This window comes from Urocitellus parryii, chromosome 3, assembly GCF_045843805.1.
Source record: "Urocitellus parryii isolate mUroPar1 chromosome 3, mUroPar1.hap1, whole genome shotgun sequence".
In the NCBI taxonomy this organism is placed as follows: domain Eukaryota; kingdom Metazoa; phylum Chordata; class Mammalia; order Rodentia; family Sciuridae; genus Urocitellus; species Urocitellus parryii.
Genome location: NC_135533.1, coordinates 203,739,647 through 203,762,946, shown reverse-complemented (window position 1 = coordinate 203,762,946; position 23,300 = coordinate 203,739,647). Strand labels below are relative to the sequence as shown.

General features: G+C 47.6%; 1 protein-coding gene across 2 annotated transcripts in view; it reads left to right on the top strand.

Annotated features, from left to right (window-relative positions):
* The first annotated feature begins 1,553 nt into the window (after positions 1 to 1,553).
* Positions 1,554 to 23,300, top strand: part of Upf1 (UPF1 RNA helicase and ATPase) — a 36,006-nt gene continuing 14,259 nt past the window's right edge. The window contains exons 1-9 of one of the 2 annotated variants that reach the window (XM_026389823.2): positions 1,554 to 2,052; positions 14,860 to 14,999; positions 16,759 to 16,848; positions 18,993 to 19,160; positions 19,556 to 19,736; positions 21,227 to 21,388; positions 22,043 to 22,127; positions 22,313 to 22,411; positions 23,127 to 23,235. In XM_026389823.2, the coding sequence (XP_026245608.1) occupies positions 1,822 to 2,052; positions 14,860 to 14,999; positions 16,759 to 16,848; positions 18,993 to 19,160; positions 19,556 to 19,736; positions 21,227 to 21,388; positions 22,043 to 22,127; positions 22,313 to 22,411; positions 23,127 to 23,235 (1,265 nt within the window). In that variant the 5' untranslated portion in view covers positions 1,554 to 1,821. Of the gene's footprint in view, positions 2,053 to 14,859; positions 15,000 to 16,758; positions 16,849 to 18,992; positions 19,161 to 19,555; positions 19,737 to 21,226; positions 21,389 to 22,042; positions 22,161 to 22,312; positions 22,412 to 23,126; positions 23,236 to 23,300 lie in introns of both variants that reach the window. The other variant, XM_026389822.2, reaches the window with a different exon arrangement.

Genomic DNA, 23,300 nt, shown 5'->3' with positions numbered 1-23,300 from the left:
AGATAAAGACCCATAAACCAGTAGCTGAACCTGGATTTAAATTATCTCTGAACCTTTAACTGAGCACCTATTTATTTTTATTTATTTATTTGTTGTTGTAGATGGACACAATACCTTCATTGTATTAATTAATTTATTTTTTATGTGGTGCTGAAGATTGAATTAAATTAATTCAGTGCCTCACACATGCCAGGCAAGTGCTCTACCACTGAGCCACAACCTCAGCCCAAGTGCCTATTTTGTGTAGCATTATTCTCCCTATTGGAAAGACCTGTATGAAGAAGGTAAAACCCTGGCCTTAAAGAATCTTTTAAAATAAATAATAAAATAAGTAACAATTAAGGAGTGAATACTGGCTCATTTGTTCCTTATCCACCATATGGTCATTATTTCCCAATCTCAACCAAGCAAACTCTAGGTTCAAAGAGGTGAAGTCTTGTGTACCGGGATTTCATCCCAGGCATATGTGCCCAATCACTTTACTATATATTGCTTCTGAACAATCATTAGAGCAACAATAATAAAAAAGAGTAATAAGTCTCAGGGTCATCAGGCATAGGGCCAACCACCATCTTGGCGTTCCAGGTTCAGTACTAAGACTGTCCCTCATCTATTCAACAAATGCACACTGAGCATCTACTATGTGCCACATAACCTCTTTTTCAGGTGCAGAAACTGAGGCTGCAGTTGTGGCTCAGTGGTAGCACACTTGCCTAGCATGTGTGAGGCACTGGATTGGATTCTCAGCACTGCATATAAATAAATAAAATAAAGGTCCATCAACAACTTTAAAATATATATATTATATGTACACATTTTAAAAAAGAAGCTTCCTCCAGACTATCATGCTAAGCCAATCCCCCAAAAAACCAAAGGCCGAATGAATCTTCTCTCTGATCTGCAGACGCCGACCCACAGGGGGGAGCGGAGAGTAGAAGTTCACTGGATCCGACGAAGCGGGGCGAGGGGAAAGTGGGGACAGGAGCGGGAAAGACAGCAGAAGGAAGGGAGGTAACTGTCCTGTGCTCCTATGTGAACACACGACCAGTGTCCCTCCACATGGTGTACAACCACGAGGAGCAGGGGAAGTCACACCCCTGTACGATGATATGTCAACATACTCTACTGTCATGTATATGTTAAAGAACAAATTTTTAAAAATTTAAAGAGAAGCTTCTTCGAGGGATGGGGCGCACTGCCTCCCCCAACCTCCCCAGCTGGGTGTTCCAAGGCCACCTATGGAGAAGGGCCCTCAGCGCTCAACTAACCCGATCTTGTGCTTGCTCCGAACACCACCACATCCGCACCGCCCGCCGCCAGAGCGTCACTAAGCACCGGTTGGGGCGGGGCCATGTCCTCGAGCAGTCCGGCCGCGGCGGTTGGGAGCTCCTCCCTTTTGCGCGTGCGCGTTGCGCGTCCCGTCGTCCCGCTGGGCTCCCGCGTCGGGGCGCGGTTGGCGGCGTCCGAGAGGAGCGCGCGCGCGCTTGCGCTGGCGTCGGGCTCGCGCACGCGCACGCGCACCTGCGCCGGCGTCGGGCTCGCGCACGCGCACGGCATTGGCGGCGGCGGCGGCGGTTCCTGCCGGGGGCTCAGAGCGGCGGGCAGCTTTGAGGGGAGCGGCGGCTCTGAGGGAGTCGGCGGCGGCAGCGGCTTGGCGCTCGTGGCTCTCTGCCCAGCTTGCTTCAAGGCAGACGATTCGGTCCGAACCGGGCGCGCGGGGGCGGCGGCGGCGGCAACCCGAAGCCTGCGGCCTAGGCCTCAGCGCGGCTGCGGGCTCAAGTACTCCGCGTAGCCGGCCTGAGGGCCTTACCCGGCGGCACCATGAGCGTGGAGGCGTACGGGCCCAGCTCGCAGACGCTCACCTTCCTGGACACCGAGGAGGCTGAGCTGCTCGGCGCTGACACACAGGGCTCCGAGTTCGAGTTCACCGACTTCACCCTCCCTAGCCAGACCCAGACGCCCCCCGGTGGCCCTGGCGGCCCCGGAGGAGGCGGCGCGGGAGGCCCGGGGGGCGCGGGCGCGGGCGCTGCGGCCGGACAGCTCGACGCGCAGGTGAGCGGCACATGGCGGCGCCGGAAGCCCGGGTCGGGCGTCGGCGTCCCGGACCTGCCTCAGCTCCCCCACTCCGGCCGGGCTGACCTGACCGGTCCCAGGTCCCCAACTCTGGCCGGGCCCGGCCTGATCTGCCTGGTGTCCCTCATACCTGCCAAGCCTGGAGTAACCTGTTCCGGTTCCCCACTTCGGCTGTATCCCCAGCTGACTTGCCCCGTTTCTCCACTGCAGCCAGACCAGGGCTGACCTGCCGTGGTCCCTCACCCGCCTCTTCCGCGATCTGCCTCAGTCCCCCGATACGGCTAAGTCTGGTTCTTGCTCGGGCCAGATCTTAGGTGACCTGCCCTTAGTCCCCTTCCGGGTGTGTCTAGGATGACCTGTCCTAGGTCGGCCCCTGGCATAACCCAAGTTCCTCACGCTGGGACCGTGGCCTGCTCGAGCCAGGTCCGGGGGTTCTGCGCGGGTCTCCTTCTGGTAGGCCCAACCGTCCTGTCCCAGTGTCTGTGGTCGCAGTGATCTGGCTAGACCGTCCCCTGGCCCCTACCACATTCCCCGCTCCGCCATTCAGGCGCTCTAAGTTGCGCGAGTTTAAATTTCCCGGGGTTCAGGGACCCTGGAAGCGGAGGGTCTAGGCTCCCCGAACAGAGACAGAATGTGTGACTCGCGTGCAAGAACCACATACTCGCTGACTCTTGAGATTATTCAAGAGGTCGGTTACGTTTTGTTTTTCCTCCTTGCACTGCTTGTTGCTGAAACTGACCTGTTACATAACTCCACAGCCCTGCCTTGGAAAAGTTGTGTTTGAGTTTTGTTTCTCCAATAGCAGTGATAGTGGGTTTTATATAAAGGAGTGTGCCACGTCGGAAACTAATTTTTAATGATGTGAATGTTTAGCGAAGACTGCTTAGGTGTTTTAAATTGGGGTTGAGATTGTGAGAATATCAAGTGTGCCCTTCCTGGGTCTTAGTACCTGCTTGGAATGCGGGGTGAGGGTGGGTAGGGTGGGGTAGTTGGTGTGTTGGGCTGGGGTCCTGGAGAATATGGTTACCACCTTCTGGATCTCAGATTGCCTTCACCCACTGCTTGTTTTTGTGCCTGGCACCTCCCTCAGGTTTATTTTCCTGAGTCCTCCACTAGGGAGGAGCTACAGGGCTCAGCTTTTCACAGGTGTCCCTGGGCACATCCTTGTGCTCCAGGGCTGGGGGAACCACCCCATCCTCAGCCAGAATAAGCTCAGACACTGTTATTGGGGGTGGGGGGAATCTGTGCTAATGACTGAGTCACCCCTGTGGGTAGACCACCCACTTGGGCGTTCTTTTAGTCCTCTGATAGGAGGCAAAAACATTTGACTCATTTTAACCCCAGATTCCTTAAAATAGAAAGCCTGCTGGCTTGGGGCATCAGAAGAACAGGTGTGAATGTATAGGTTTTTTTTTTTTTTTTCTTCAGTTTTGTTTACATTTGGTGAAGGGAGGTTGGGAGAGGGGAGAGTTTGCATGGAGAAGTGAGCTGAGCTGGGTAAAGCCTCACCTCCTTTTAGTTTCCCTGCTTTGTGGATCTCTGCTTCTCCAGCTATAAAAACTGGAGGTGACAGTTATATTTTTATTCCTTTTACTTATAAGGGCAATCTGGATCCATGTGTAAATTGTCCAGACAGTTGTGTCTGTAAATTGAGTCCATGTGTCAAGAAGGCTTGGGGTAAAGATCTTTTGGTCTGGCAGCAAACAGTGGTGGGGCAGCTGAGGAGTGCAGAAAGGGGTGAAAGATAATAACTGTAGCTAGTATAAGACAACAAACCTGCAACAGCTTTGAGTTCTGCTGCTGTCTGTTGGCAGTCAGTCATGGGATGTGTCCTCTTTGATTTGAAATGATCGATTCACTTTCCTGCAGCCGAACACTGAATTATATAAAATCAGACCATTAAAATGCATCATCAGAGGTAAACATTGCTGTTGAGCTCATTGGAGTTCTGAAGACATCAAAGGGTGTGTCTTTCCTTACTTTTAATTAAACTTGATGACCCACCCACCTGTAGCCTAACTTTGGATTCATATTTGATGAAGGGGAATACTTGAAATCTGTTTGTATCACTAGAGGACCCGAATTTTGGGGCAGGAAAGTCTGAATATAATTGGAAAGTAAGAGAAAGTTGACTGTCCCCTGTGCCAGCTTGGTGGCATCAGCTGCTTAAAACATTTGGGAAGATTTTCTTATTTGTCCTCATGAAGTGACTGTGTAACCAGCCATTCACCAGGGGCCACCAGGAAGACTTGAGCTTCTATTCTGCCTTTTGATTTTTTTCCTACTGGATGAGTGGCTGTCAACTGTCAAGGGCAGACATTTTTGTGGCATAGCTATATTGAAATAGAATTCACATACCGTACAATTCACCTGTTGTACATTAACATTTCAGTGAATTTTAGCATGTTCAGAGTTGGGCATCCATCACCCAAATCAATTTTAGAACGTTTTATCACCCCAGAAAGAAATTTGTTTCTCATCCCTTAGTCGCACAATCTTTCCTCCCCTAATTCCAGGCAACCATTTATCTTTAACTTTCCGTCCTTGTAGATTTTCCTTTTTCTGGAAATTTCACAGTAATGGGATCATAAAGTGTGTGGTGTTTTAGATCTCACTTCATGTTTTTTCTTCCTGCCTGTTGTTGAGAATGGAACCCTGGCCTCCAGCATACTAAGGCAAGTGCCCTACTACTGAGTTACAGCCCCTGCCTTGTATCTGGCTTCATTCACATTATTTCATAAATCAATGCTTCATTTATTTATTCTATGTTATGATTGAATAATATTCCATTGTATGGATAGACCACGTTTTGTCTATCCATTTGTCTTTTGATGACAATTGAGGCTGTCTCTATCTTTGGCTCTTATGGATGGTTCTGCTATGATTCTCCAGGATTGCTACAAGTTTCTGTGTGGATGCATTTTTGGTGAGATCACTGGTCCTATGGTACCTCTGCATCTAACCCTTTGAGGAGTCACACTGCTTGCCAGTGTGCTGCCACTCTTTTTTTTTTTTAAATTTTAATATTTATTTTTTAGTTTCAGTGGACACAACATCTTTATTTTTTTTTATTTTTTATTTTTTTAAAGAGAGAGTGAGAGAGGAGAGAAAGAGATAGAGAGAGAGAATTTTTAATATTTATTTTTTAGTTCTCGGCGGACACAACATCTTTGTTGGTATGTGGTGCTGAGGATCGAACCCGGGCCGCACACATGCCAGGTGAGCGCGCTACCGCTTGAGCCACATCCCCAGCCCCCAACATCTTTATTTTTATGTGGTGCTGAGGATCGAACCCAGTGCCCCACGCATGCCAGGCGAGTGCTCTACTGCTTGAGCTACATCCCCAGCCCCAGTGTGCTACCACTCTTGATGGCTGTTCTGCTTGTGCCAGTTTTGCACAGTGGGTTATGGGAATATGCATCCCATTCAGGGTGGAGAGTGGCAGCAGGGGTGACTCCTGTTGAATTGGGAGCTTGTTCAACACTCATTTTGAAGGTTATCAAGGCTCCTGAGATCCAGGGATGAAGAGTGCTCACACATTCTGCCAAATGTCCAGAAGATAAAGGAACAGTTTTCCTTTGAGTATTTGACCCCTTCCTGGGCCCTTCCCCCACTTCTGAAAGGACACTGAAAGGTAATTTCAGAAGTTGTTTGCATGATAGCTAGGGTAACAAACTTTTTGGTCTGTGCACTTCAAGTATTTCCTCTCAACTGTTGGTGATATCAGGTTTCCTCCAAACAATGGAATTATGGTGAAAATGTAAGAGATGGAAACACCACTCAATAATAAAGAGGAACGAACTACTGCTGCACATAGCAACATGATGCATCTCAGAATAATTCCTCTGAGTGGAAGAAGCATTCAGACAAGCGATTTCACTCACAAAATTCTAGAAAGTACCATCTAATCTACAGTAATAGAGAGCAGATCAGTGATAGGGAGGATGGAAAGAGGGTAGGGTAGGAACAGGGAATGATAAAGGGCACTTGGAGACTTGAGGGTGATGGCCGTGTTTATTTTGTTGATTGTAGTGACAGTTGTGTGTTTATATATGTTGATGTGTGTCAGTTTCTAAAATTATATACTTTCAATATATGCCATTTATCGCATGTCAGTTTTACCTCAGAGGGACTGTTAAAAGAAAAATCCCATAGAGAGAGCTGTCTGTGCCCATCCAGTGTTCCAGTGACCGCCCCCACCCCAGGCTGAAAGTGCTGAGACTCTTACACTTTTTTATGAGTGGAACAGTTCTACGCTCATCTTCCTGTGACCCAGCAGAGAAATGAAGTGTCTGTCCACATAGGGTGGTTGGAATTTCACAGCAGCTTTGTTCATGGAGGAGTCCTAAGTGGAGAAAGCCCCAAATGGCCATCAATAGGTGAAGGAATAAAGTATGTACATTCAGTCGGGGACAAGCCTACCTGTTGGCTTGGCTGGCTTTTCTTTAGCTCAGATCTCCTGAAAATAGTAAGATTTGTGGGAAGGTATATTCCTTTCAGATAGGAACTCAGTGTTTTGGAGCAGATGCTCCAGGTAACCCTGAAGGTGCTGCTTGAGACCTGGGGACCTTGTTCCCTCATCTTAAGATTAGGCCTGCGCCAAGTGCTCCCTCTTTACTCACAGCTTCAACCATCAGCCCACACTCAAGATTTTACTTGTAAGTGCAGGAGCTGCTTATATATATATATATATATATATATATATATATATATATATATATATATATATATATATAAAATACACAATCTTTTCTCCATTGGATGAGGGACACCATCTAGCAAAAGCTCCCAGCTGGGGGCTGGGGATGTGGCTCAAGCGGTAGCTCGCTTACCTGGCATGCGTGCGGCCCGGGTTCGATCCTCAGCACCACATACCAACAAAGATGTTGTGTCCGCCGAGAACTAAAAAATAAATATTAAAAATTCTCTCTCTCACTCTCTTTAAAAAAAAAAAAAAAAAAAAAAAAAGCTCCCAGCTGGCCTGCTGTCCAGTGAAACTGGTTTCCCTTTTCACCTGCTAAGCTCTTCACATGCAGTTTCTCTATAGTTCTAGTATTGAGCACATAAAATAGGATATTCTTTTCCTCTTCACATGGCAGAATACTTAGGTTAAAAGTTGCTGCCTCATGTTCAGAACTGTGGTGCTGACTTCCTTTTGATGGATGGCTGTGTGGATTTGTCCCAAGGTCAGTGAATAGACCCTCTGCCTGCTGATCTTGTAGCTGATGGTCATTTCCTATAGTTCCTGGTTTTTTAAGGATTGTGAGTTGTAAAGTACACAGGTAACTTTGTCCCTTTTGGTTTTGCAAACTTTTGGGTATAGCTGTGATTTCAGTGGGCCATGAGAGCATAGGAGACAAGGTGCTGCTTATCTGGAAAGGCTTGGCAGGTGCTTGCTCAGCACTTTTCACCCTTACTTGACTTGCCGTGTTCATTTCCAGATCTTTAGGACTTTTCCAAGAGGGTGAGCCAACAGTACACTTAGGGGGAATGTATGGAATAACTCCTTTTTTCTTCTAATTAATTTCTTTACCCACATTTAGAATGATTAGGGGAGAAGTTAACACTTCACCGTTATTCACAAAAACCAAAGTTTTTCTCAGTCCAGCCACCACAAGCAAAAAATAAAAATATTTTTCTCTTTGAAGTCTGACCACTTGCCATGAAATCTTGTTTTAAGGTGTACAAGTCAATGCTTTTTAAGTAAATTCATAGAGTTGTGCAACCATCACGTCATTGCTTACCATTTGATTTCTCTTCACTCCTCCTTTCCTTCCCTCCTCTCTGTTTTGTCCTGCCTGTCTGTATAGCCACTCTTCCACAGCTCCAGTGTCTGTGCATGGTTTCATGGTCTGACTGCCTTGACAGATCTGTGCTCATTGGTCAGTGGTCACACGGGAGATATGCCCACCTGGGGGGTGGGTACCTGCCTCTCAGCCGTTGCGCATCTGTTCATGTTTACTTTCATATCCTCCATCCAGCTGCCAGGCCAACCTCTCCCTTTTGACCCTGGACTCCAGCACCCTGCAGGTTACCTTTTCCTGGCCTGCTGTTCTTGGAGGGCTAAGGGCAGTGACACCAGCTGATATAGAATAACGTCTTGGCCAATTGCTATTTCTTTGTTAGAAAACTGCATGTGCAGGCTGGGGATATAGCTCAGTTGGTAGAGTGCTTGCCTCATGTGTACAAGGCCCTGGGTTCAATCACCAGCACTGGGGGGAGAAAAAAACAAGAAAACTGCATGTGCTTCCCTGCTCAGGTGCAATCCTCAGGAGTGAGCTTTGAAACTGAGAGGGTCCTAGAACAGGGAAGTGGTTTGATCTCAGGGCAGGTCTTCGTGTGTGGTAGTCCTACCTAGATTGGTGTGGGGCTAGCAGGGCTGCAAGGCTGGTGTGCTGGGCTGAGGGGTTCAGGTGGTATCCTGAGCCTCAAACTGCTGAGGGAGCCACAAATGTATTTGAGAGGAAGAGCCCTTAGACTTTGGGGGCCTGGGAAAGCACTGTGGCAAAGAGGTCACTGGACAGCCTCACAAACATATGGAGGAGTTGGAAGGGGGACCTGAGGCAGAAGAGGCTGGTCAGTCAGGACTGTGTGCACAAGTTACAAATACACATGAGAGTGTGTGTTTGTGGGGGGGGGGGCGTTGCCAGGGTACCAAGTGTCCCTTCTAGGCACATGTGCTCAGCATTGCTCAGCATTGGGGTTTTCTCCATGAGGGGCTACAGACTAGAGCAGACCTGAGCTGTTCATAGCTTCCTCTGGGTCTGCATGCCTCCTGCCCCTGTGTTGAGAGAGGTCTCCCCTTTGGCAGGGAGATGCTTCCCTGAGAGGCCTTGAGAGACGGGAGGGCTCCCCAGGTCAGTGAGTAGTAAGTTGTAGGGGCCATATTCAGATCAGAGGTTCAAGCCAGGGGAAATTTGTGGTTGTTACCTTGGTGGGGTGCTCTCATTTTATTGGGATGGTCTAGCCTGGCAGAAAAGGGACATGATGTCTGGCTGTGCTCTGTGGAACCCAGAGCCAAGAGGCCAGTCTGGCCAGAGAACCAGGGTGATGACTCTGGGCCAGTTCCCAGTGCTGTCTGCGGCTTTGCTCTCATGTTCACAGCCTTGAACTTTTTTTTGCAGGCGGGGGTGGTAGTAGTAGTTACTGGGTATTGAACCCAAGGGTGTTTATCACTGAGCTATATCTGCAGCCCTTTTTATTTGTTTATTTATTATTATTATTATTATTATTTTTATTTTGAGACAGGTTTCTCTTAAGTTGCTTGGGGCTTTGCTAAACTGCTGAGGCTGGCTTTGAACTTGCAATCTTCCTACCTCAGCCTCCTGAGTCCCTGGGATTACAGAAGTATACCATTGCTCCTGGTAACCTTGAACTCTTCTTGGGCAGAAAGCTTTCCTCTGAGAGCAGAATTTGACTTCCTTCCATATGTAGGGAGCTACTGGGTCCTAGGATCCCAAGGTTGAAAACAGTTCCTTGTGTCTTTGTGTATGCGTTGGTCAAATAGCAGCTTGGGAACTGAATGTCTGAGCAGGGCTTCTGAGGATCCCTTTGTTGCCAGGCCAGCACATCAACATTCAGGTGATTTGCGTTGCCTGTTGGGCTGTGGGTAGCCCTTGCCGCAACAAGGGGAGACAACTCTCTCAAGCATCAGCAGCTTATAGAGCATAGTAGATGAGCCACAGCAGTCCAGGGAGGTGGCTCTGGTCCTGGGTAGAGGCCAGGGCATTGAAGTTATAGCTGTACTGAACCTTCTGGCAATTGTTGCCTCCTTTTGAGCACTGGATCTGCAGAGCCTGCTGCCTTATCCTCTATATAGAAACATTGGATTCAAATTTTCTAACATAGGAGAGAGAATGCAAATCCAGCCTATCTACCTTTTTCCATCTTACAGTTGGGAAGATTTTCCTCTCCCGTTTTTTAAAAAATGTTTTTTAAATTGTTGATGGATCTTTATTTTATTTATTAATTTATTTATGTGTGGTGCTGAGAATCGAATCCAGTGCTTCACACATGTGAGGCAGGCGTTCTACCACTGAGCTGCAACCCCAACCCAATCCTCTCCCCTTTTTTTTTCTCCTCCTCCCCCCAAGTGTTATTGTACCCTTACTTCTAAGGTCAAGCCATCTGAATTGTGATACTCAACCCTTTTTGGTGGGGGGGTAAATGAGAATTGAATTCAAGAGCACCTGACCGGGCTGGGGATGTGGCTCAAGCGGTAGCGCGCTCGCCTGACATACGTGCAGCCCGGGGTTCGATCCTCAGCACCACATACAAAACAGAGATGTTGTGTCCGCTGAAAACTAAAAATAAATAAATAAATATTAAAAAAAAAGAGAGAGAGCACCTGACCACTGAGCCATATCCCCGGCCCTATTATTTTTATTCTCTGTAGAGACAGGATATCACTGAGTTGCTTAGTGCCTTGCCTTTGCTAAGGCTGGCTTTGAATTTGCAATCCTCCTGCCTCAGCCTTCTGAGCCACTGGGATTTCCAGCTCCACTGCACCCAGCTGATACTCTTTTGATCTATAATGTACAAGACACATTTCTGGAAGTAGAGTAGGGCATCTTTATAGCTACATTGCTGTTGTCAGACAAACAGCATTAGTTTGTCAGTATCATTTGATGTGGGGCTTCCTTTTCTCCACTATCCACTTTTTCCCTTGGTTTCTGGGGAAGTTGGGTCTGGAGATGATCTCGGTCCCTAGATTCCACTCTCCAGAGCAGCCCCTCTACCTTCTTTTCATGCTAGTGAACTCAGGTCCAATCTGAGTGATTTTGTGAGGTGTCCACTTCTCTATTGGGTCCCCTCATCACACCCTAGGTCCTCCACATGGGTGAGGTGGGATTCATCTCAGAGTGGCTAGGGATTCATCCTAGTGCTAGGCAGGCAGGGTTAAACTCAAGGTGATCTGGGGGATCTTAGTCTCTGTTGGCCTGGTGAAGGGTCCTTTGACTCTAGGGTAGACACCAGAACCCTGTGTAGAGCAAGGGTCCTTGGACCTTTTAGATGCCCAGTGCTAAGAGAGAGGAGGGAGGGGCGTTTTTGTGTTTTTTTTTTTTTTTTTTTGGTCAAGAGGGAACATGGAAAGCGGGACCCAGGGACCATCGCTCTGTTGGGCAGGACTATGTAAAGTCACCTTCTTTGTAGGTCAAAAATGGCCAAATCCCAGTGTATTTATGTGGTTCAAACTGGTTGATTTGTCTCCTTTATAGTCTCCTTTAACTGGGTCTTGGATTTAAAAAATGATAAAAAGACATGATTAGAACATTGGGGTTGTCTATGTATATATGCAACTATGTATAGCAAGACCACAATGTCAGAACCACACCAAGTTCCTAAGCAAGGTATGCGTATGTAGATATAGAAAGCCCTGGTTCTTGTGAAGATAAATCTAAGAGTGGGTAGTAAGAAGGAGGGTTCATGCATGTGGAACATGGTATAGCGTGCATTCAGACAACCAGGATGTGGCTATTTTTCTGTAGGCTTGGAATTTTTCGGGGAGGAAAAAAAAAAAAGCTGGGGAAAGTTCGGGGATTCTCTGTAGCCAGCCACACTGAGGAGGTTGGTGACTTCCGATATATTCTCATTTAAACCCTGAGTTAGAAGAATAGATGATGAATCACTTTAGTCTCAGCCTTTGTGTTTTGAAGAAGACACATTCATTTAGCTAACACTGTTGGGGCCTCTGCTCAGGCTCAAGTCTCTTGTGTGTGCTCCTGCAGAGGGGAGGGAAATGTTTGATGCTGCAGGAACTGGCAAGGCAAGGGTTCCCAGGTGCTGTTTTCTGTATCACTCCACAGGAAAATACAGATCCAAAGGTTACTAAAGATTTTCATATGTAAAAATTTTTGAAACCTTGGGCTAAAGGTGTAACTCAGAGGGAGGGCATTTGCCTAGCATGTGTGAAGTCCTGGGTTCCATCCCCAGTACTGTAAACAACAAATCACTTACAGAGCCTGGTCAGGGATTTTAGGAGCTCTTCTAGACTAAAGGTTAGTGGACTTTTCCCCCCTTCTTTCCTCCCTCCCTCTCTTTCTTTTCTCTCTTTTTTTTTGTACTGAGGATGGAACCCAGGGCCTCACACACGCTACCCAAGTTCTCTACTACTGAGCTGTATCCCCAACCCTTTTATTTTATTTGGAAACAGGGTCTCCCTAGGTTGCCCAGGCTAACATCAAATTTGCAATCATCCTGCCTCAACTTTCCAAGGAGCTGGGATTACAGGTGTGTGCCATTGCATGTAGCTTGTGAACATTTTTTTAAAGGACTAAATAGTAAATAGTTTAGGCTTTGGAGACAAGAAGCAAAATTGGTAACTCAACCATTTGAAAATGTAAATACTACACTGAAGTTTTGTGGCCAGGCAGCCACAGGCTGGTGCCTATTCTAGACTATGCTTTCAACCTTCTCCCTGTGGCATGTTTCATAATGCCTCCTTCCCTGCCCTGAGGCAAGGCCTCACTCTAGCACTGGCCAGCCATTCTTCGGAAAGCAGGCCTATGGGTGCCCAGGCACACAGTGATAGAACCTTCTTACCCTGCTAAATGGCAGGAACATCGTTACATGGAGAAGGTATGACCAGCTATCAAAATTTTGAACAAAATACAACAGTGAAAAAAGCAAACAATGCAATTTAAAAAATGGGTGAAGGAACTTAGCATGATGGCGCATGCCTGTGATCCCAGCAATGAGAGACCGAGGCAGGAGGATGGCAAATTCAAGGCCAGCCTGGGCAATTTGGCAAAGGCCCTGTCTCAAAAAAAAAAAAACAAAAACGAAAACAAAAAACTGGGGATATAGCTCAATGGTAGAGCACACCTGGGTTCAACCCCCAGGACTACCAAAAAATGGGGGGAGAGGGGCAGGGGAGTTGGGGAAGGACTTAAATCAACAATTCTCTCTGAAATAGATAAAAATGGCCAGCAAGCACATGAACAGATGCTGAGCATCACTAACTATGAGGGAAGTGAAAGTCAGAACAATGAGATACCATCTCACACCCATTTGGATGCTTATAAGAAAAAGCAGTTATTGGTGAGGATGTGAAGAAATTGGAAACCTTGTGTACTGTTGGTGAGAATGTAGGTTGGTGCAGTTGTTGTAGAAAATAGTATAATAGTTCCTCTAAAAATTAAACCTGGAATTACTGTGTGATCCAGTCATTCACTCTAAGAGTGTCTTCAAAAGAATAATTCAAAATATGTGGAATGGAATTGCTGGATTATACAAAATATTTTTCTGAACATAGAAAAATATGCAATTTATCCAGTGATTGCCAAAAAGAATATTAAAGTGATGGCAGATAGTGAGATGGTTTTTCAGTTTCTGCACAGCACTTTACAGACAAGTAAAAATATCCACCAGATGCACCTTGGCAACATTCAGAATGTCCCTAGGGGATTTCTTGCTGTCCCCCCAATCCCCCCCCACCCCGCCCCATGAGAACCCCTGTTATTATTTCTTATAAATAAATGACTGGTGAGTAGTAGTGGACAGGCTAGGTATCTATTTGGGTCCTGCATGGCCTATGCCACCACAGAATTGGGTTTGGGTTCTGCTTATCTCTCATTTTTATTTTTAATTTTTATTTTTTAGTTTTAGGTGGACACAATATCTTTATTTTACATTTATGTGGTGCTGAGGATCCAACCCAGTGCCTCATGTCTGCAAGGCGAGCACTCTACCACTGAGCTACAACCCCAGCCCCTGGGTTTGGGTTCTGATAGATGTCACACATTCCTGAGGTGGTAACACTGGGGGAAGGGGTGTGGCTGAGGGATGGGATTTGGGGAGGTACTGAATGAGGCTCCTCCTTCACTCAGTTGTCTTGTTACCCTGATGGAGGCTTCCAGGGATGTAAGGTGTCTGCTCCCATCTTAGAGATCAGAAACCTGATACCTTCCCTGGAGGTTCCAGTCAGTCTTCCCTAACCCTGAATTTTGTACCATCACTATGTTCCATTTTCACCGTGAGACTCCTGCTGTCTGACCCAGCCACCCTTGGGGTTAAGTGGCCTGAAGGGGTTGATGGCAGAGATTGTTGACCTGTGGTTTGTGGTGGTAGTTCCTGGGAGTGGCATTAGGAGCTCTTGCTTCTTTCTGCCAGCTGAGTCAGTGTATTCTCTAATGTTGTGACCTCAGTGCCCATGTCCTGTGCAGTTCAAGGCTTAGTTATTTAAAATCAACCTCTTTGTTTTTTGCTGCTATAATGAATAAAATTAAAGTTATGTCGTGGATGAAAAGGATTCCATTAACATTCCCTTCATGCTTCACAGTCAAGGCTTCCTTGTGGGAAAGGGGAGGGACCAGTGGTGTAGTTGAAGTTGTTTTGTATCTCCTGGAATGACAGCCAGCATTTCTCTTGCTCAAAGAGCCTTTGCTGTGACTCCAGTCTTCTGGTCTCACATTGTGCACCTGTTCCCAGGGTGAGCCAAAATGAGTTTGTAAAAGTTATCTTGCTTCTGTGACCTTCAGTCATGGGAACCAAGTGTCAGCATCCTAGTTTGGGGTCATGGACATGGCTCTGTGGCCAGGCAGGGATCAGACTGCTTGTTCAGTGAAGTGAGTTAGGTGGATGCACCAGAGCCATTTTTTATTGGGTAGGTTTGATAAGGAAGAATAACATGTGAAAAACCCGTTCAGCACAAACTGTCTCAGCAAAGAGCAAACCAGGGCCTCCCTGGAGAGTCACTGTGACTGCTTATTTTGGGAGAGGCCATAGGCCTGGGCCAAGTCCTGGCATCTGTGGCCTCCCTTAGGTGACACTGCCATTCTGCTGTAGGTTGGACCTGAGGGCATCCTGCAGAATGGGGCTGTGGACGACAGTGTGGCTAAGACCAGCCAGCTCTTGGCAGAGTTGAACTTCGAAGAAGATGAAGAAGATACCTATTACACAAAGGACCTTCCCATCCATGCCTGCAGGTGGGCACTTGGGGCTGGGTCTCTCACCTCCCAGGCATGGGAGCCCTTGTGCTGTGATTGTGGCCTGCAGCACTGTTAATGTTGTCATTAGGAGTAAGGAAGTTGCTCATAAGTCCCTGTTACTAGGCAGGAAGGTGGACCGGCACCCTCTGACACCCTGAATTCACCCAGCTGTTGAGGGTTACCCTTCCTTTAGTCTTAGACCTGTATGCCTTCTAGGACCTGAGATCCCTCTGGTCCCTGCCCACTTGCTTATAAGGAGGATCTCATCACAGTGGGCGAGCTTTGGGACTGAAGGGTAGGTGAGTAGTAAGACTCTGTTACAAAGCGATTTTACTGCAGGAGTTTTTAAAAGATCTGCCTCCCTGAAGCTCATGATTCCAGGAAAATTGGAAGTGATAGACCTGTATGTTGACCAAATTTGGAATTCTCATCTCTGGCAGGGCCATCCTTTATATTTGGATTTATCTTGGTTTTTGTTTCTTATACATAAACATGAAGGAATTGAGACCCTAAGAGAGAAGATAATTTGGTGCAGGGCACCTGGCCAGTCAGTTCACATGTGGGCCTGGGCCAAGTTCATCCTGCCTGGCCCTGGGGCACACTGCCCATCAGCGATCTGTGCCCACTGCTGCAGCCTTTTTGGCTGCATGCAGGTCAGCTTTCTTGGGCAGAGGGTGTATCTTGTTCCCACATAGTGGCTGACACTTTATTTTGGCTCTGTATAATTTATAAACTTTATGAACACAGTAGTGTTACTGCTGTGTGTAGTGATGCTGGAAAATCGTCTTGCAAGTTGCAGGGGAGTAAGCTGCATGGTCCTTTGTCCTTCCTGCTCTCTCCATGGTGTGAGATGGGCAATGTGTTTTTCCCCTCCCATTATAGTAGTGGGGGAGGTGAGGATAAGGGGAGGCTTCCTAGCTTTAAGTGCATTTTAGTTTGAAATTGACTTTAACTCTGTATATTAGCAGAACTCTGTGGAGAGCTGGGGATTTTTTGTTTCATTTTGTTTTGCTTTTCTTTATTTTGTTCTTCTTGTTTTTTGGTGTTGAGGATCTGTGGGTTGAAACCACTTAATCATTGAGCCACATCTCCAGCTCCTTTTTTTTTTTTTTTGAGACAGGGTCTTGCTAAGTATTGAGGCGGGCCTTGAACTTGCAATCCTCCTTCCTCAGCCTCCCACATCACTAGGATTCCAGGCATGTGTCACCATATCCAGCAAGAGCCAGTGTTTTGGATGTGTTGATTTTTCAGAAAACCTGAACCAGGAATGGGGTAGAGAGCTGGGTCCTTTTAAGTGCTCCTTGCATGAGCTTCCATCTGCTGCCAGGCTCAGAAAGGCCCTCCACCTCAGGGTCTGTGCCCAGTTCCCTGGGAGCACACTGCCCTCTGCCGGAGCCTGCAGCTTACTGCCCACAGCGTTGCACTAGTTGGGATTCCTGAAACTTTAGGACAAAAGGGAGGATCTAGAATGGCCTGGGGTCTGCCACTTTCTCCTCACCTGGAAGTGGCTCTACAGCTGGCCTGGGTGCCCCCCTCCCCCAATCCCAGAGTGGCCAAGCTCACCTGGCTCTTCCCTGTGATCTCAGGTTTGTGAAGCCTGCATTTAACCTGAGTGACTTTCTTGCTGGGCTGGGTTTGAGTGTGTGCTTAATGAAAAACTTAAAAATGTTGTAAGAGGAAGGAATTTTACATCCTGCCAAATTAAAACCAGAGAGCACCCTTCCAGCTTTAACTGTTGATGTTTGGACTCTTTTAGTTACTGCGGAATACACGATCCTGCTTGCGTGGTTTACTGTAATACCAGCAAGAAGTGGTTCTGTAACGGCCGTGGAAATACTTCTGGCAGGTAGATAATCAAACTGTGCATGTGTCTTTAATCAGTGGTGTGCTCAGATTTGTGTGTAAATTATGGAAATGTTGAAGCGAAGCGCAATATAAAATCACGCTAACAAACCTGGTTTTTTTCCTCCTCTGTGACTGGTTTAACTTGAAACAGATGGTAGTGTGTGAATGCCCTAATGTATTTACCCTTGATTTATTCTCTGTGGTTCTTTTTATTATGCAAGTAGGGTTGGCTTAATTCTCATTCCCAGTTTTTATTTCTCTGTTTCTGCAAGATGAGCCGCTGGCACGCCTGTTGGTCTTCCTTACTGGGAGGCTGTTCCCAGGGCGGTCACGGGCAACCAGAGGAGCTGGTTCCTGAGAAGGCTCACTCTGGCCCTGGCTCATCTGAGCAGTCCTGAGGCTAATTCGGGCCAGATCCTGAATCATCGGATTAAATTAAGTTCACTTGACCGTCAGCGCTGGGCTTCCCTTCCTGCTGTTGATCAGCAGCAGCTGTGACTGGGTCCCTTGTTTTGTGTTTGGGATAAGATGAGCATCCTCCTGGCGCTGAGTTTCAGGAAAGTCTAAGATCTTGCCCATGTTCTGGGTCTCCATGCTGGTGGGGATAGCCCAGGGCTCACTCCACTGCTGCCAAGAAATGGAGCAAAGTCTGGTGAGGCAGTGCTCCCAGTGCCAGCTAGGCAGTGGATTCTTTTTCTGAGAATCACATTTTGGAGACAGTGACCAAAGCTTGTAGGCAAGCTTATTTTCACAGAGACCTGACACTTCCCATATCAGCAACAGGGATGTGGACAGAAAGATCAGATCTCATGTTATCTCTGAGTTAGTGACTCACTGTGTGGTGTTCTGAGCATGGCAAGGAATGGTCTTCAGATTATCTAAGACATTTGTGTCCCTTTTTCAGAGTATTGTGAATAATTCGAGTGTTACTCTGTTGGCATGAGTTCCTCTCATGCAGGAAAAGCAATTAAATAAAACTTTTCTTAGCTGGCAACCCCTGCTTCCAGCCAAGAACAGGGAAGCAAGCATAGGGCCTCCAAGAAAAAAAGAAGCCAACCACCATTGCGTGTTCTGTGCGAGTCCTGGCCAGAAGTGATGGGGTAGCCATTTATCTTGAGAGAGCTTTGAATGCCATAGGATGAAGAAGGCCCAGGAAAGGCTATAGGACATCACTGTTTCTGGTTAATTGTCTAGTGGTGGCTGCTCCAGGGAAGATTTAGGGGCTTCTGGGATGCCAGAGTGACTGGAGTTGGTTAGATAACCTGAAGAGTTTGGTGGCAGCTAGAGAGGGTAAGAAGGTTAGCATTTGAGTTAAAGCTTATGGTGGAATGGAGAAAGTAGGGAAGCGTTCTGGAGAGAGGAAACATAGCAAGGAAGACCTGGAGGCTGGCTGGCGTGCTCAGCCCTTATGACCTGCCTGCAGCAGTCAGGAGGGAGGCTCAGAGCAGTGGAAATGCTGGGAGAACCTGAAGCAGAACAGTGTACAAGCGCACAGGGGGGCCTCCTGCAACTAGATGAGGCCATTGTGTGTGTGTATGTGGTGACTTAGCAGGGGCCGAGTGAAGTGCAGGCCACTGTTTAGGTGAGCTAGGAGGGCTATCCTGAGCCCCACTCAGGTTTGGGGGGTTTTTAGTGTTTTTTTGTTTTGTTTAAACTATCTGGTTTCTAATATGTTCAGTTATCATATTTCCTGATCTGCAACAAATTTAGGGGCCATTGCTCCAGGAAGTAGGAATAGGGGCTCTGAGAAGTGACTTTCAATAGAAAACAGAAGTGAGGCTAGAGCAGTGGGGTCTCCTAGAGGCCCATCCACTGTCCTAACAGTAGCTTCTGCCCCAGTGGTAGGCCTGATGCTGATGCGTTGGGTTTAAGAAAGCAGGAATTGGGGAGGAAAAAATGCAGGAACTACGTGAAATGTGTTAAGGAAATTTTCTTTAAAAGTGGTTGAAGTTGGGGATGATTTTTGTGCTCAGTGGGAGCCAGATCAGGGGAGGGCTGCTCCCAGGGGACACCAGATGGATGAGGTGTGACCGCCTCTGCTAATGGACCATGAACGGTACCGGAACTTTTAACAGGGGCCTGAAAATTGGAAGTGGTGAAAAGCTAAAGTTTGGGTGTTAACTATTTATCATTTCCTGGTTTCAGCCACATTGTAAATCACCTCGTGAGGGCAAAATGCAAAGAGGTGACTCTGCACAAGGACGGGCCCCTGGGGGAGACGGTCCTGGAGTGTTACAACTGTGGCTGTCGCAATGTCTTCCTTCTCGGCTTCATTCCCGCCAAGGCCGACTCAGTTGTCGTGCTGCTGTGCAGGTGAGGGGCCACTGTGGTTGGCCCTCTGCCATAGCCAGGGCTCTGACCCAATGGTACTGTGCTTTAAAAATGTTTTTTGCTGACTGGCAGGGTATGAGAACTTTGGGGGGCTGGGGCTGGTTAGAGAATTGGGAATGTTGAGTAACTCTTTTGGGGTGTGTTCTGGTTAAATCATAAAAACAATTCTGTGAAAACAAAGTCTGTTCTGAGTTTTAAGAGTTCAGAGCTCAAGTGTGCAGGGAGATGCAATTTATTACTAACAACTTAAAGGTAATGTGATCACATAGTAAACAGCAGGGAAATCCCTTTTTGAGTGTCGGGTCATCCTGGGGTGGGTGGGGTTGGTCCTAAAGGTGGGCTCTTCTACACACACACCCCCCCTCCGGATTTTGCAGGCAACCGTGTGCAAGCCAGAGCAGCCTCAAGGATATCAACTGGGACAGCTCGCAGTGGCAGCCCCTGATCCAGGACCGATGCTTCCTTTCCTGGCTGGTCAAGATCCCCTCTGAGCAGGAACAGCTTCGGGCCCGGCAGATCACGGCCCAGCAGATCAACAAGCTAGAGGAGCTCTGGAAGGTGAGTGTCTCAATGTAAAGCTAACCCTCTGACCTGTAGTGCCAGCTTCGGGCTGCACAGGGGTAGATGGAGTGTCTTCAGAAACAGCTGACCAAATGAGACCACCTGAGATTCTGGAAGGAATGGAAGCATGATCTACAGTGGCGTGGGGGCACCTGCAAGCCAGAGGGGTTCCTATAGCACCTGTACGTTCCTGGTGGGCAACTCACGATGTTCAGGGCCATCTATCATCAGCAGCTTTCCCTGACTTGCCTGACCCAGGAGACTTAGCTCTGGGAAGGGAAGTTCTGACTGTTGAAATCTGTTTTTGTTTTTTTTTTTTTTTTTTTTTTTTTTGGTGGTGGGGGAGTACCAGGGATTGAACTCAGGGACACTCAACCACTGAACCACATCCCCAGCCATATTTTGTATTTAATTTAGAGACAGGGTCTCATTGAGTTGCTTAGCACCTAACCTCTGCCGAGGCTGGCTTTGAACTCGTGATCCTCCTGCGTCAGCCTCCCAAGCTGCTGGGATTATAGGCATGCGCCACCACTCCTGGCTGGAAACTGTATTCTTGCTGGGTGTGGTTGAGGCCAGTGAGTCCCTTGGCTGGCTTGATGTGAAACAGAGTGCAGCACAGGCCACCATTTAGGCAAGATTTTGCTTGGGGATAGGAGGGAAAAGTTTGGGGACTAGCCTTGGCATACTTACTTGGAGGGCCAAGACTGAGCAATAGGGAAGACTGTGGGTGCCATTTAAAACCAGGGGAGCAGCTGTCTGTCCTATAAGAAGGTCAGTACAGGTAGATGTGAAGGGGAGAAGCCAGAAAATGGGGTTCTTGCTCTGACTGCAGACTCATGGTAAAACACCCCCTATACCCACCTATTTCTCCAAGGAAACCCTTCTCTTGCTCTGGCTGTTTAGGACTTTGTGATAAAGTTAGTTGTAACTGAGTTAGAAATTTTAATTCAGCACCCATTCAACCAGAAATCTTAAATAGGATCTTTTTATTGAGGTACCCAGGGCCTCGCACAGGCTAGGCAAGTGCTTTACCTCCAAGCTATATCCCCGGCCCTTTTTGGTTTTGGAGAGGTCGTGCTGAATTATCAAGATTGGCCTTAAGCTGGCCATTCTTATGCCTTGGCTTCCCTAGTTGCCCAGCAGTAGGATCCTGTTTTTTCAGGCATTGTCTAGCTTAGCACCTTTCGGTTTCAGTTTTCAGATTGTCAAAGTCCTTCACTGTTCCCAGGTACCATTCTGTCTATCAGTGCAGAGCTCCCTAAGAACACCAGGGGAAGAGCTGCAGAACCACATTGGTTCAGCTCAGAGGTAGCAGGACATATGAGATGGGCCTCTTCTGCTGTGGACCACAGACCGAAGCCAATGAGCTTCACACAGACAGAAAGAGGCCTTACTGTTCTTTGCCGCTGGGCATTCTTGGACAAGAACTCATGCTTATTTGCTTGTGGGTGGAAATGGGGCGAGCACTTGCTTTTCTCATCTTGTAGGAAAACCCTTCAGCCACCTTGGAGGACCTGGAGAAGCCGGGAGTGGATGAGGAGCCGCAGCATGTCCTCCTGCGGTACGAAGATGCCTACCAGTACCAGAACATCTTTGGCCCCCTGGTCAAGCTGGAGGCTGACTATGATAAGAAACTGAAAGAGTCGCAGGTGATGTGGTGTGTGCAGGGCTCGCGGTGCTCTGGTTCTTCTTTAACAAAGCATCTCTCCTAAGGTGGGGAGGGTGCTTTCCTCTCTAGGCTGCAGAGCTGGACAGAAATGCAGATCCGAGGCCATATTCGAGTGATAAGGAGCCAGTGCCCAGTCATCGGAGTAAACACCAGCCTGAGTGTTTTGTTTTAAAACCCACAAAATACCTTGCAGTCTGGTTTACAGCTTTGCTTACAGCGACGAGAGTTAGACCTTGTGCCAGGTCACTACAAAGAACGTGCCCACGAAACGGGAACCATCCTGCATGGCAGTCGGCCTCTCTTCTCTCCCTCCTGTAGCCAGTTCTCACAGCCCATGGCCAGGAAGAAGCCTCCTCTGGAGTGAACATTGTGTTGGGCCCTCCTGTTGTTTGCTGCAGAGTCTGCTGACGGGTCACCTTCTGTGGGTTCTGGGGGTTCCTGATTGCTTCTCTCCCAGATGTGCCCTTGATGGAGTTTCAGGCCTGTGGGTGTCATTCTGCACCCAGGAGTCACAGTGTGCAGCCACTGGCATGGCCTTTCTGGAGGTTTAGAGCCTCAGGGCAAGCCAGACACGTGGTGTCCAGGCCCATGTCTGTGTGCAGGCTAACCGGGCTTTTATTTTCCATGTGTTCAGACTCAAGATAACATCACGGTCAGGTGGGACCTGGGCCTTAACAAGAAGAGAATCGCCTACTTCACTTTGCCCAAGACTGACTCTGGTAATGAGGATTTAGTCATAATTTGGTTAAGAGGTGATTTTAAGTTTTAAAATATTTGTGACCATAAGTAGCATAAAATTCCTAGTTTCACCCTTGTAAAGTGTCCCTTGATTTGAACTCTTCATGGTGGAAGTCACGACATATGTTAAAAACATTAACTCTCTTGCTGTCTCTTTCACCACAAGACATGAGACTCATGCAGGGGGATGAGATATGTCTGCGGTACAAAGGGGACCTTGCACCCCTTTGGAAAGGGATCGGCCACGTCATCAAGGTCCCTGATAGTATCCTTTATATACTGGGAGCTGGGCCAACCAGGCTGGGAAAAGATGGTTGTGGGGTCATGGGTTTGATGGGCACAGCTGTGCAGAGTGGTAGGTGCTGGTTGGTATAACTCTTTGTTGCCCTTAGGAAAACCATAGTCTCTTAACCTTGGCTGGGTAAGGTGGATGGTTATTTCCCCTCCACTCAAATAGGCATCCACAGTTGTGGCACCTATGCCTTGGCCAGAAGCTGGCCCCTCCCCACCTGTTCGTGTGTGTGTGTGTGTGTGTGTGTGTGTGTGTGTGTGAGAGAGAGAGAGAGAGAGAGAGAAAACACATGGTGTGTGCACAGCCTGCGCCAGCAAGTGAACATGGGCTCTCAAAGGCAAAGGCTGTGAATGAGAACTCTGATCTCTCTGATTGTGTGTTGGTTCTGCATGTTTTCAGCATTGGTGCAGAGGAGGGCTCTCCTAAGTAACCAAGTAAGTAGTATTTAAAGACCAACAGCTGGGCTGGGATTGTGGCTCAGCGGTAGAGCACTCACCTAGCATACCCAGGGCCCTGGGTTCAGTCCTCAGCACCACATAAAAATAAATGAATGGAATAAAGGTATTGTGTCCAACTACAACTAAAAAAAATTAATATTAAAAAAAAAAAAAAAAGACCAACAGCTGAGGTCTCCTAGGAAGGGGAAACTAGACTTTGGACAAGAAAGCAAACTTAACTCAGCACCCAGATTATGGCGATGAGATCGCCATTGAACTCCGTAGCAGTGTGGGGGCACCCGTGGAGGTGACTCATAATTTCCAGGTGGATTTTGTGTGGAAGTCAACCTCATTTGATAGGTACGTCCACCCTCCTGTCTGATTTGCAAACACCCACCTGCCACCTCCAGTATCTCTGTAAATTG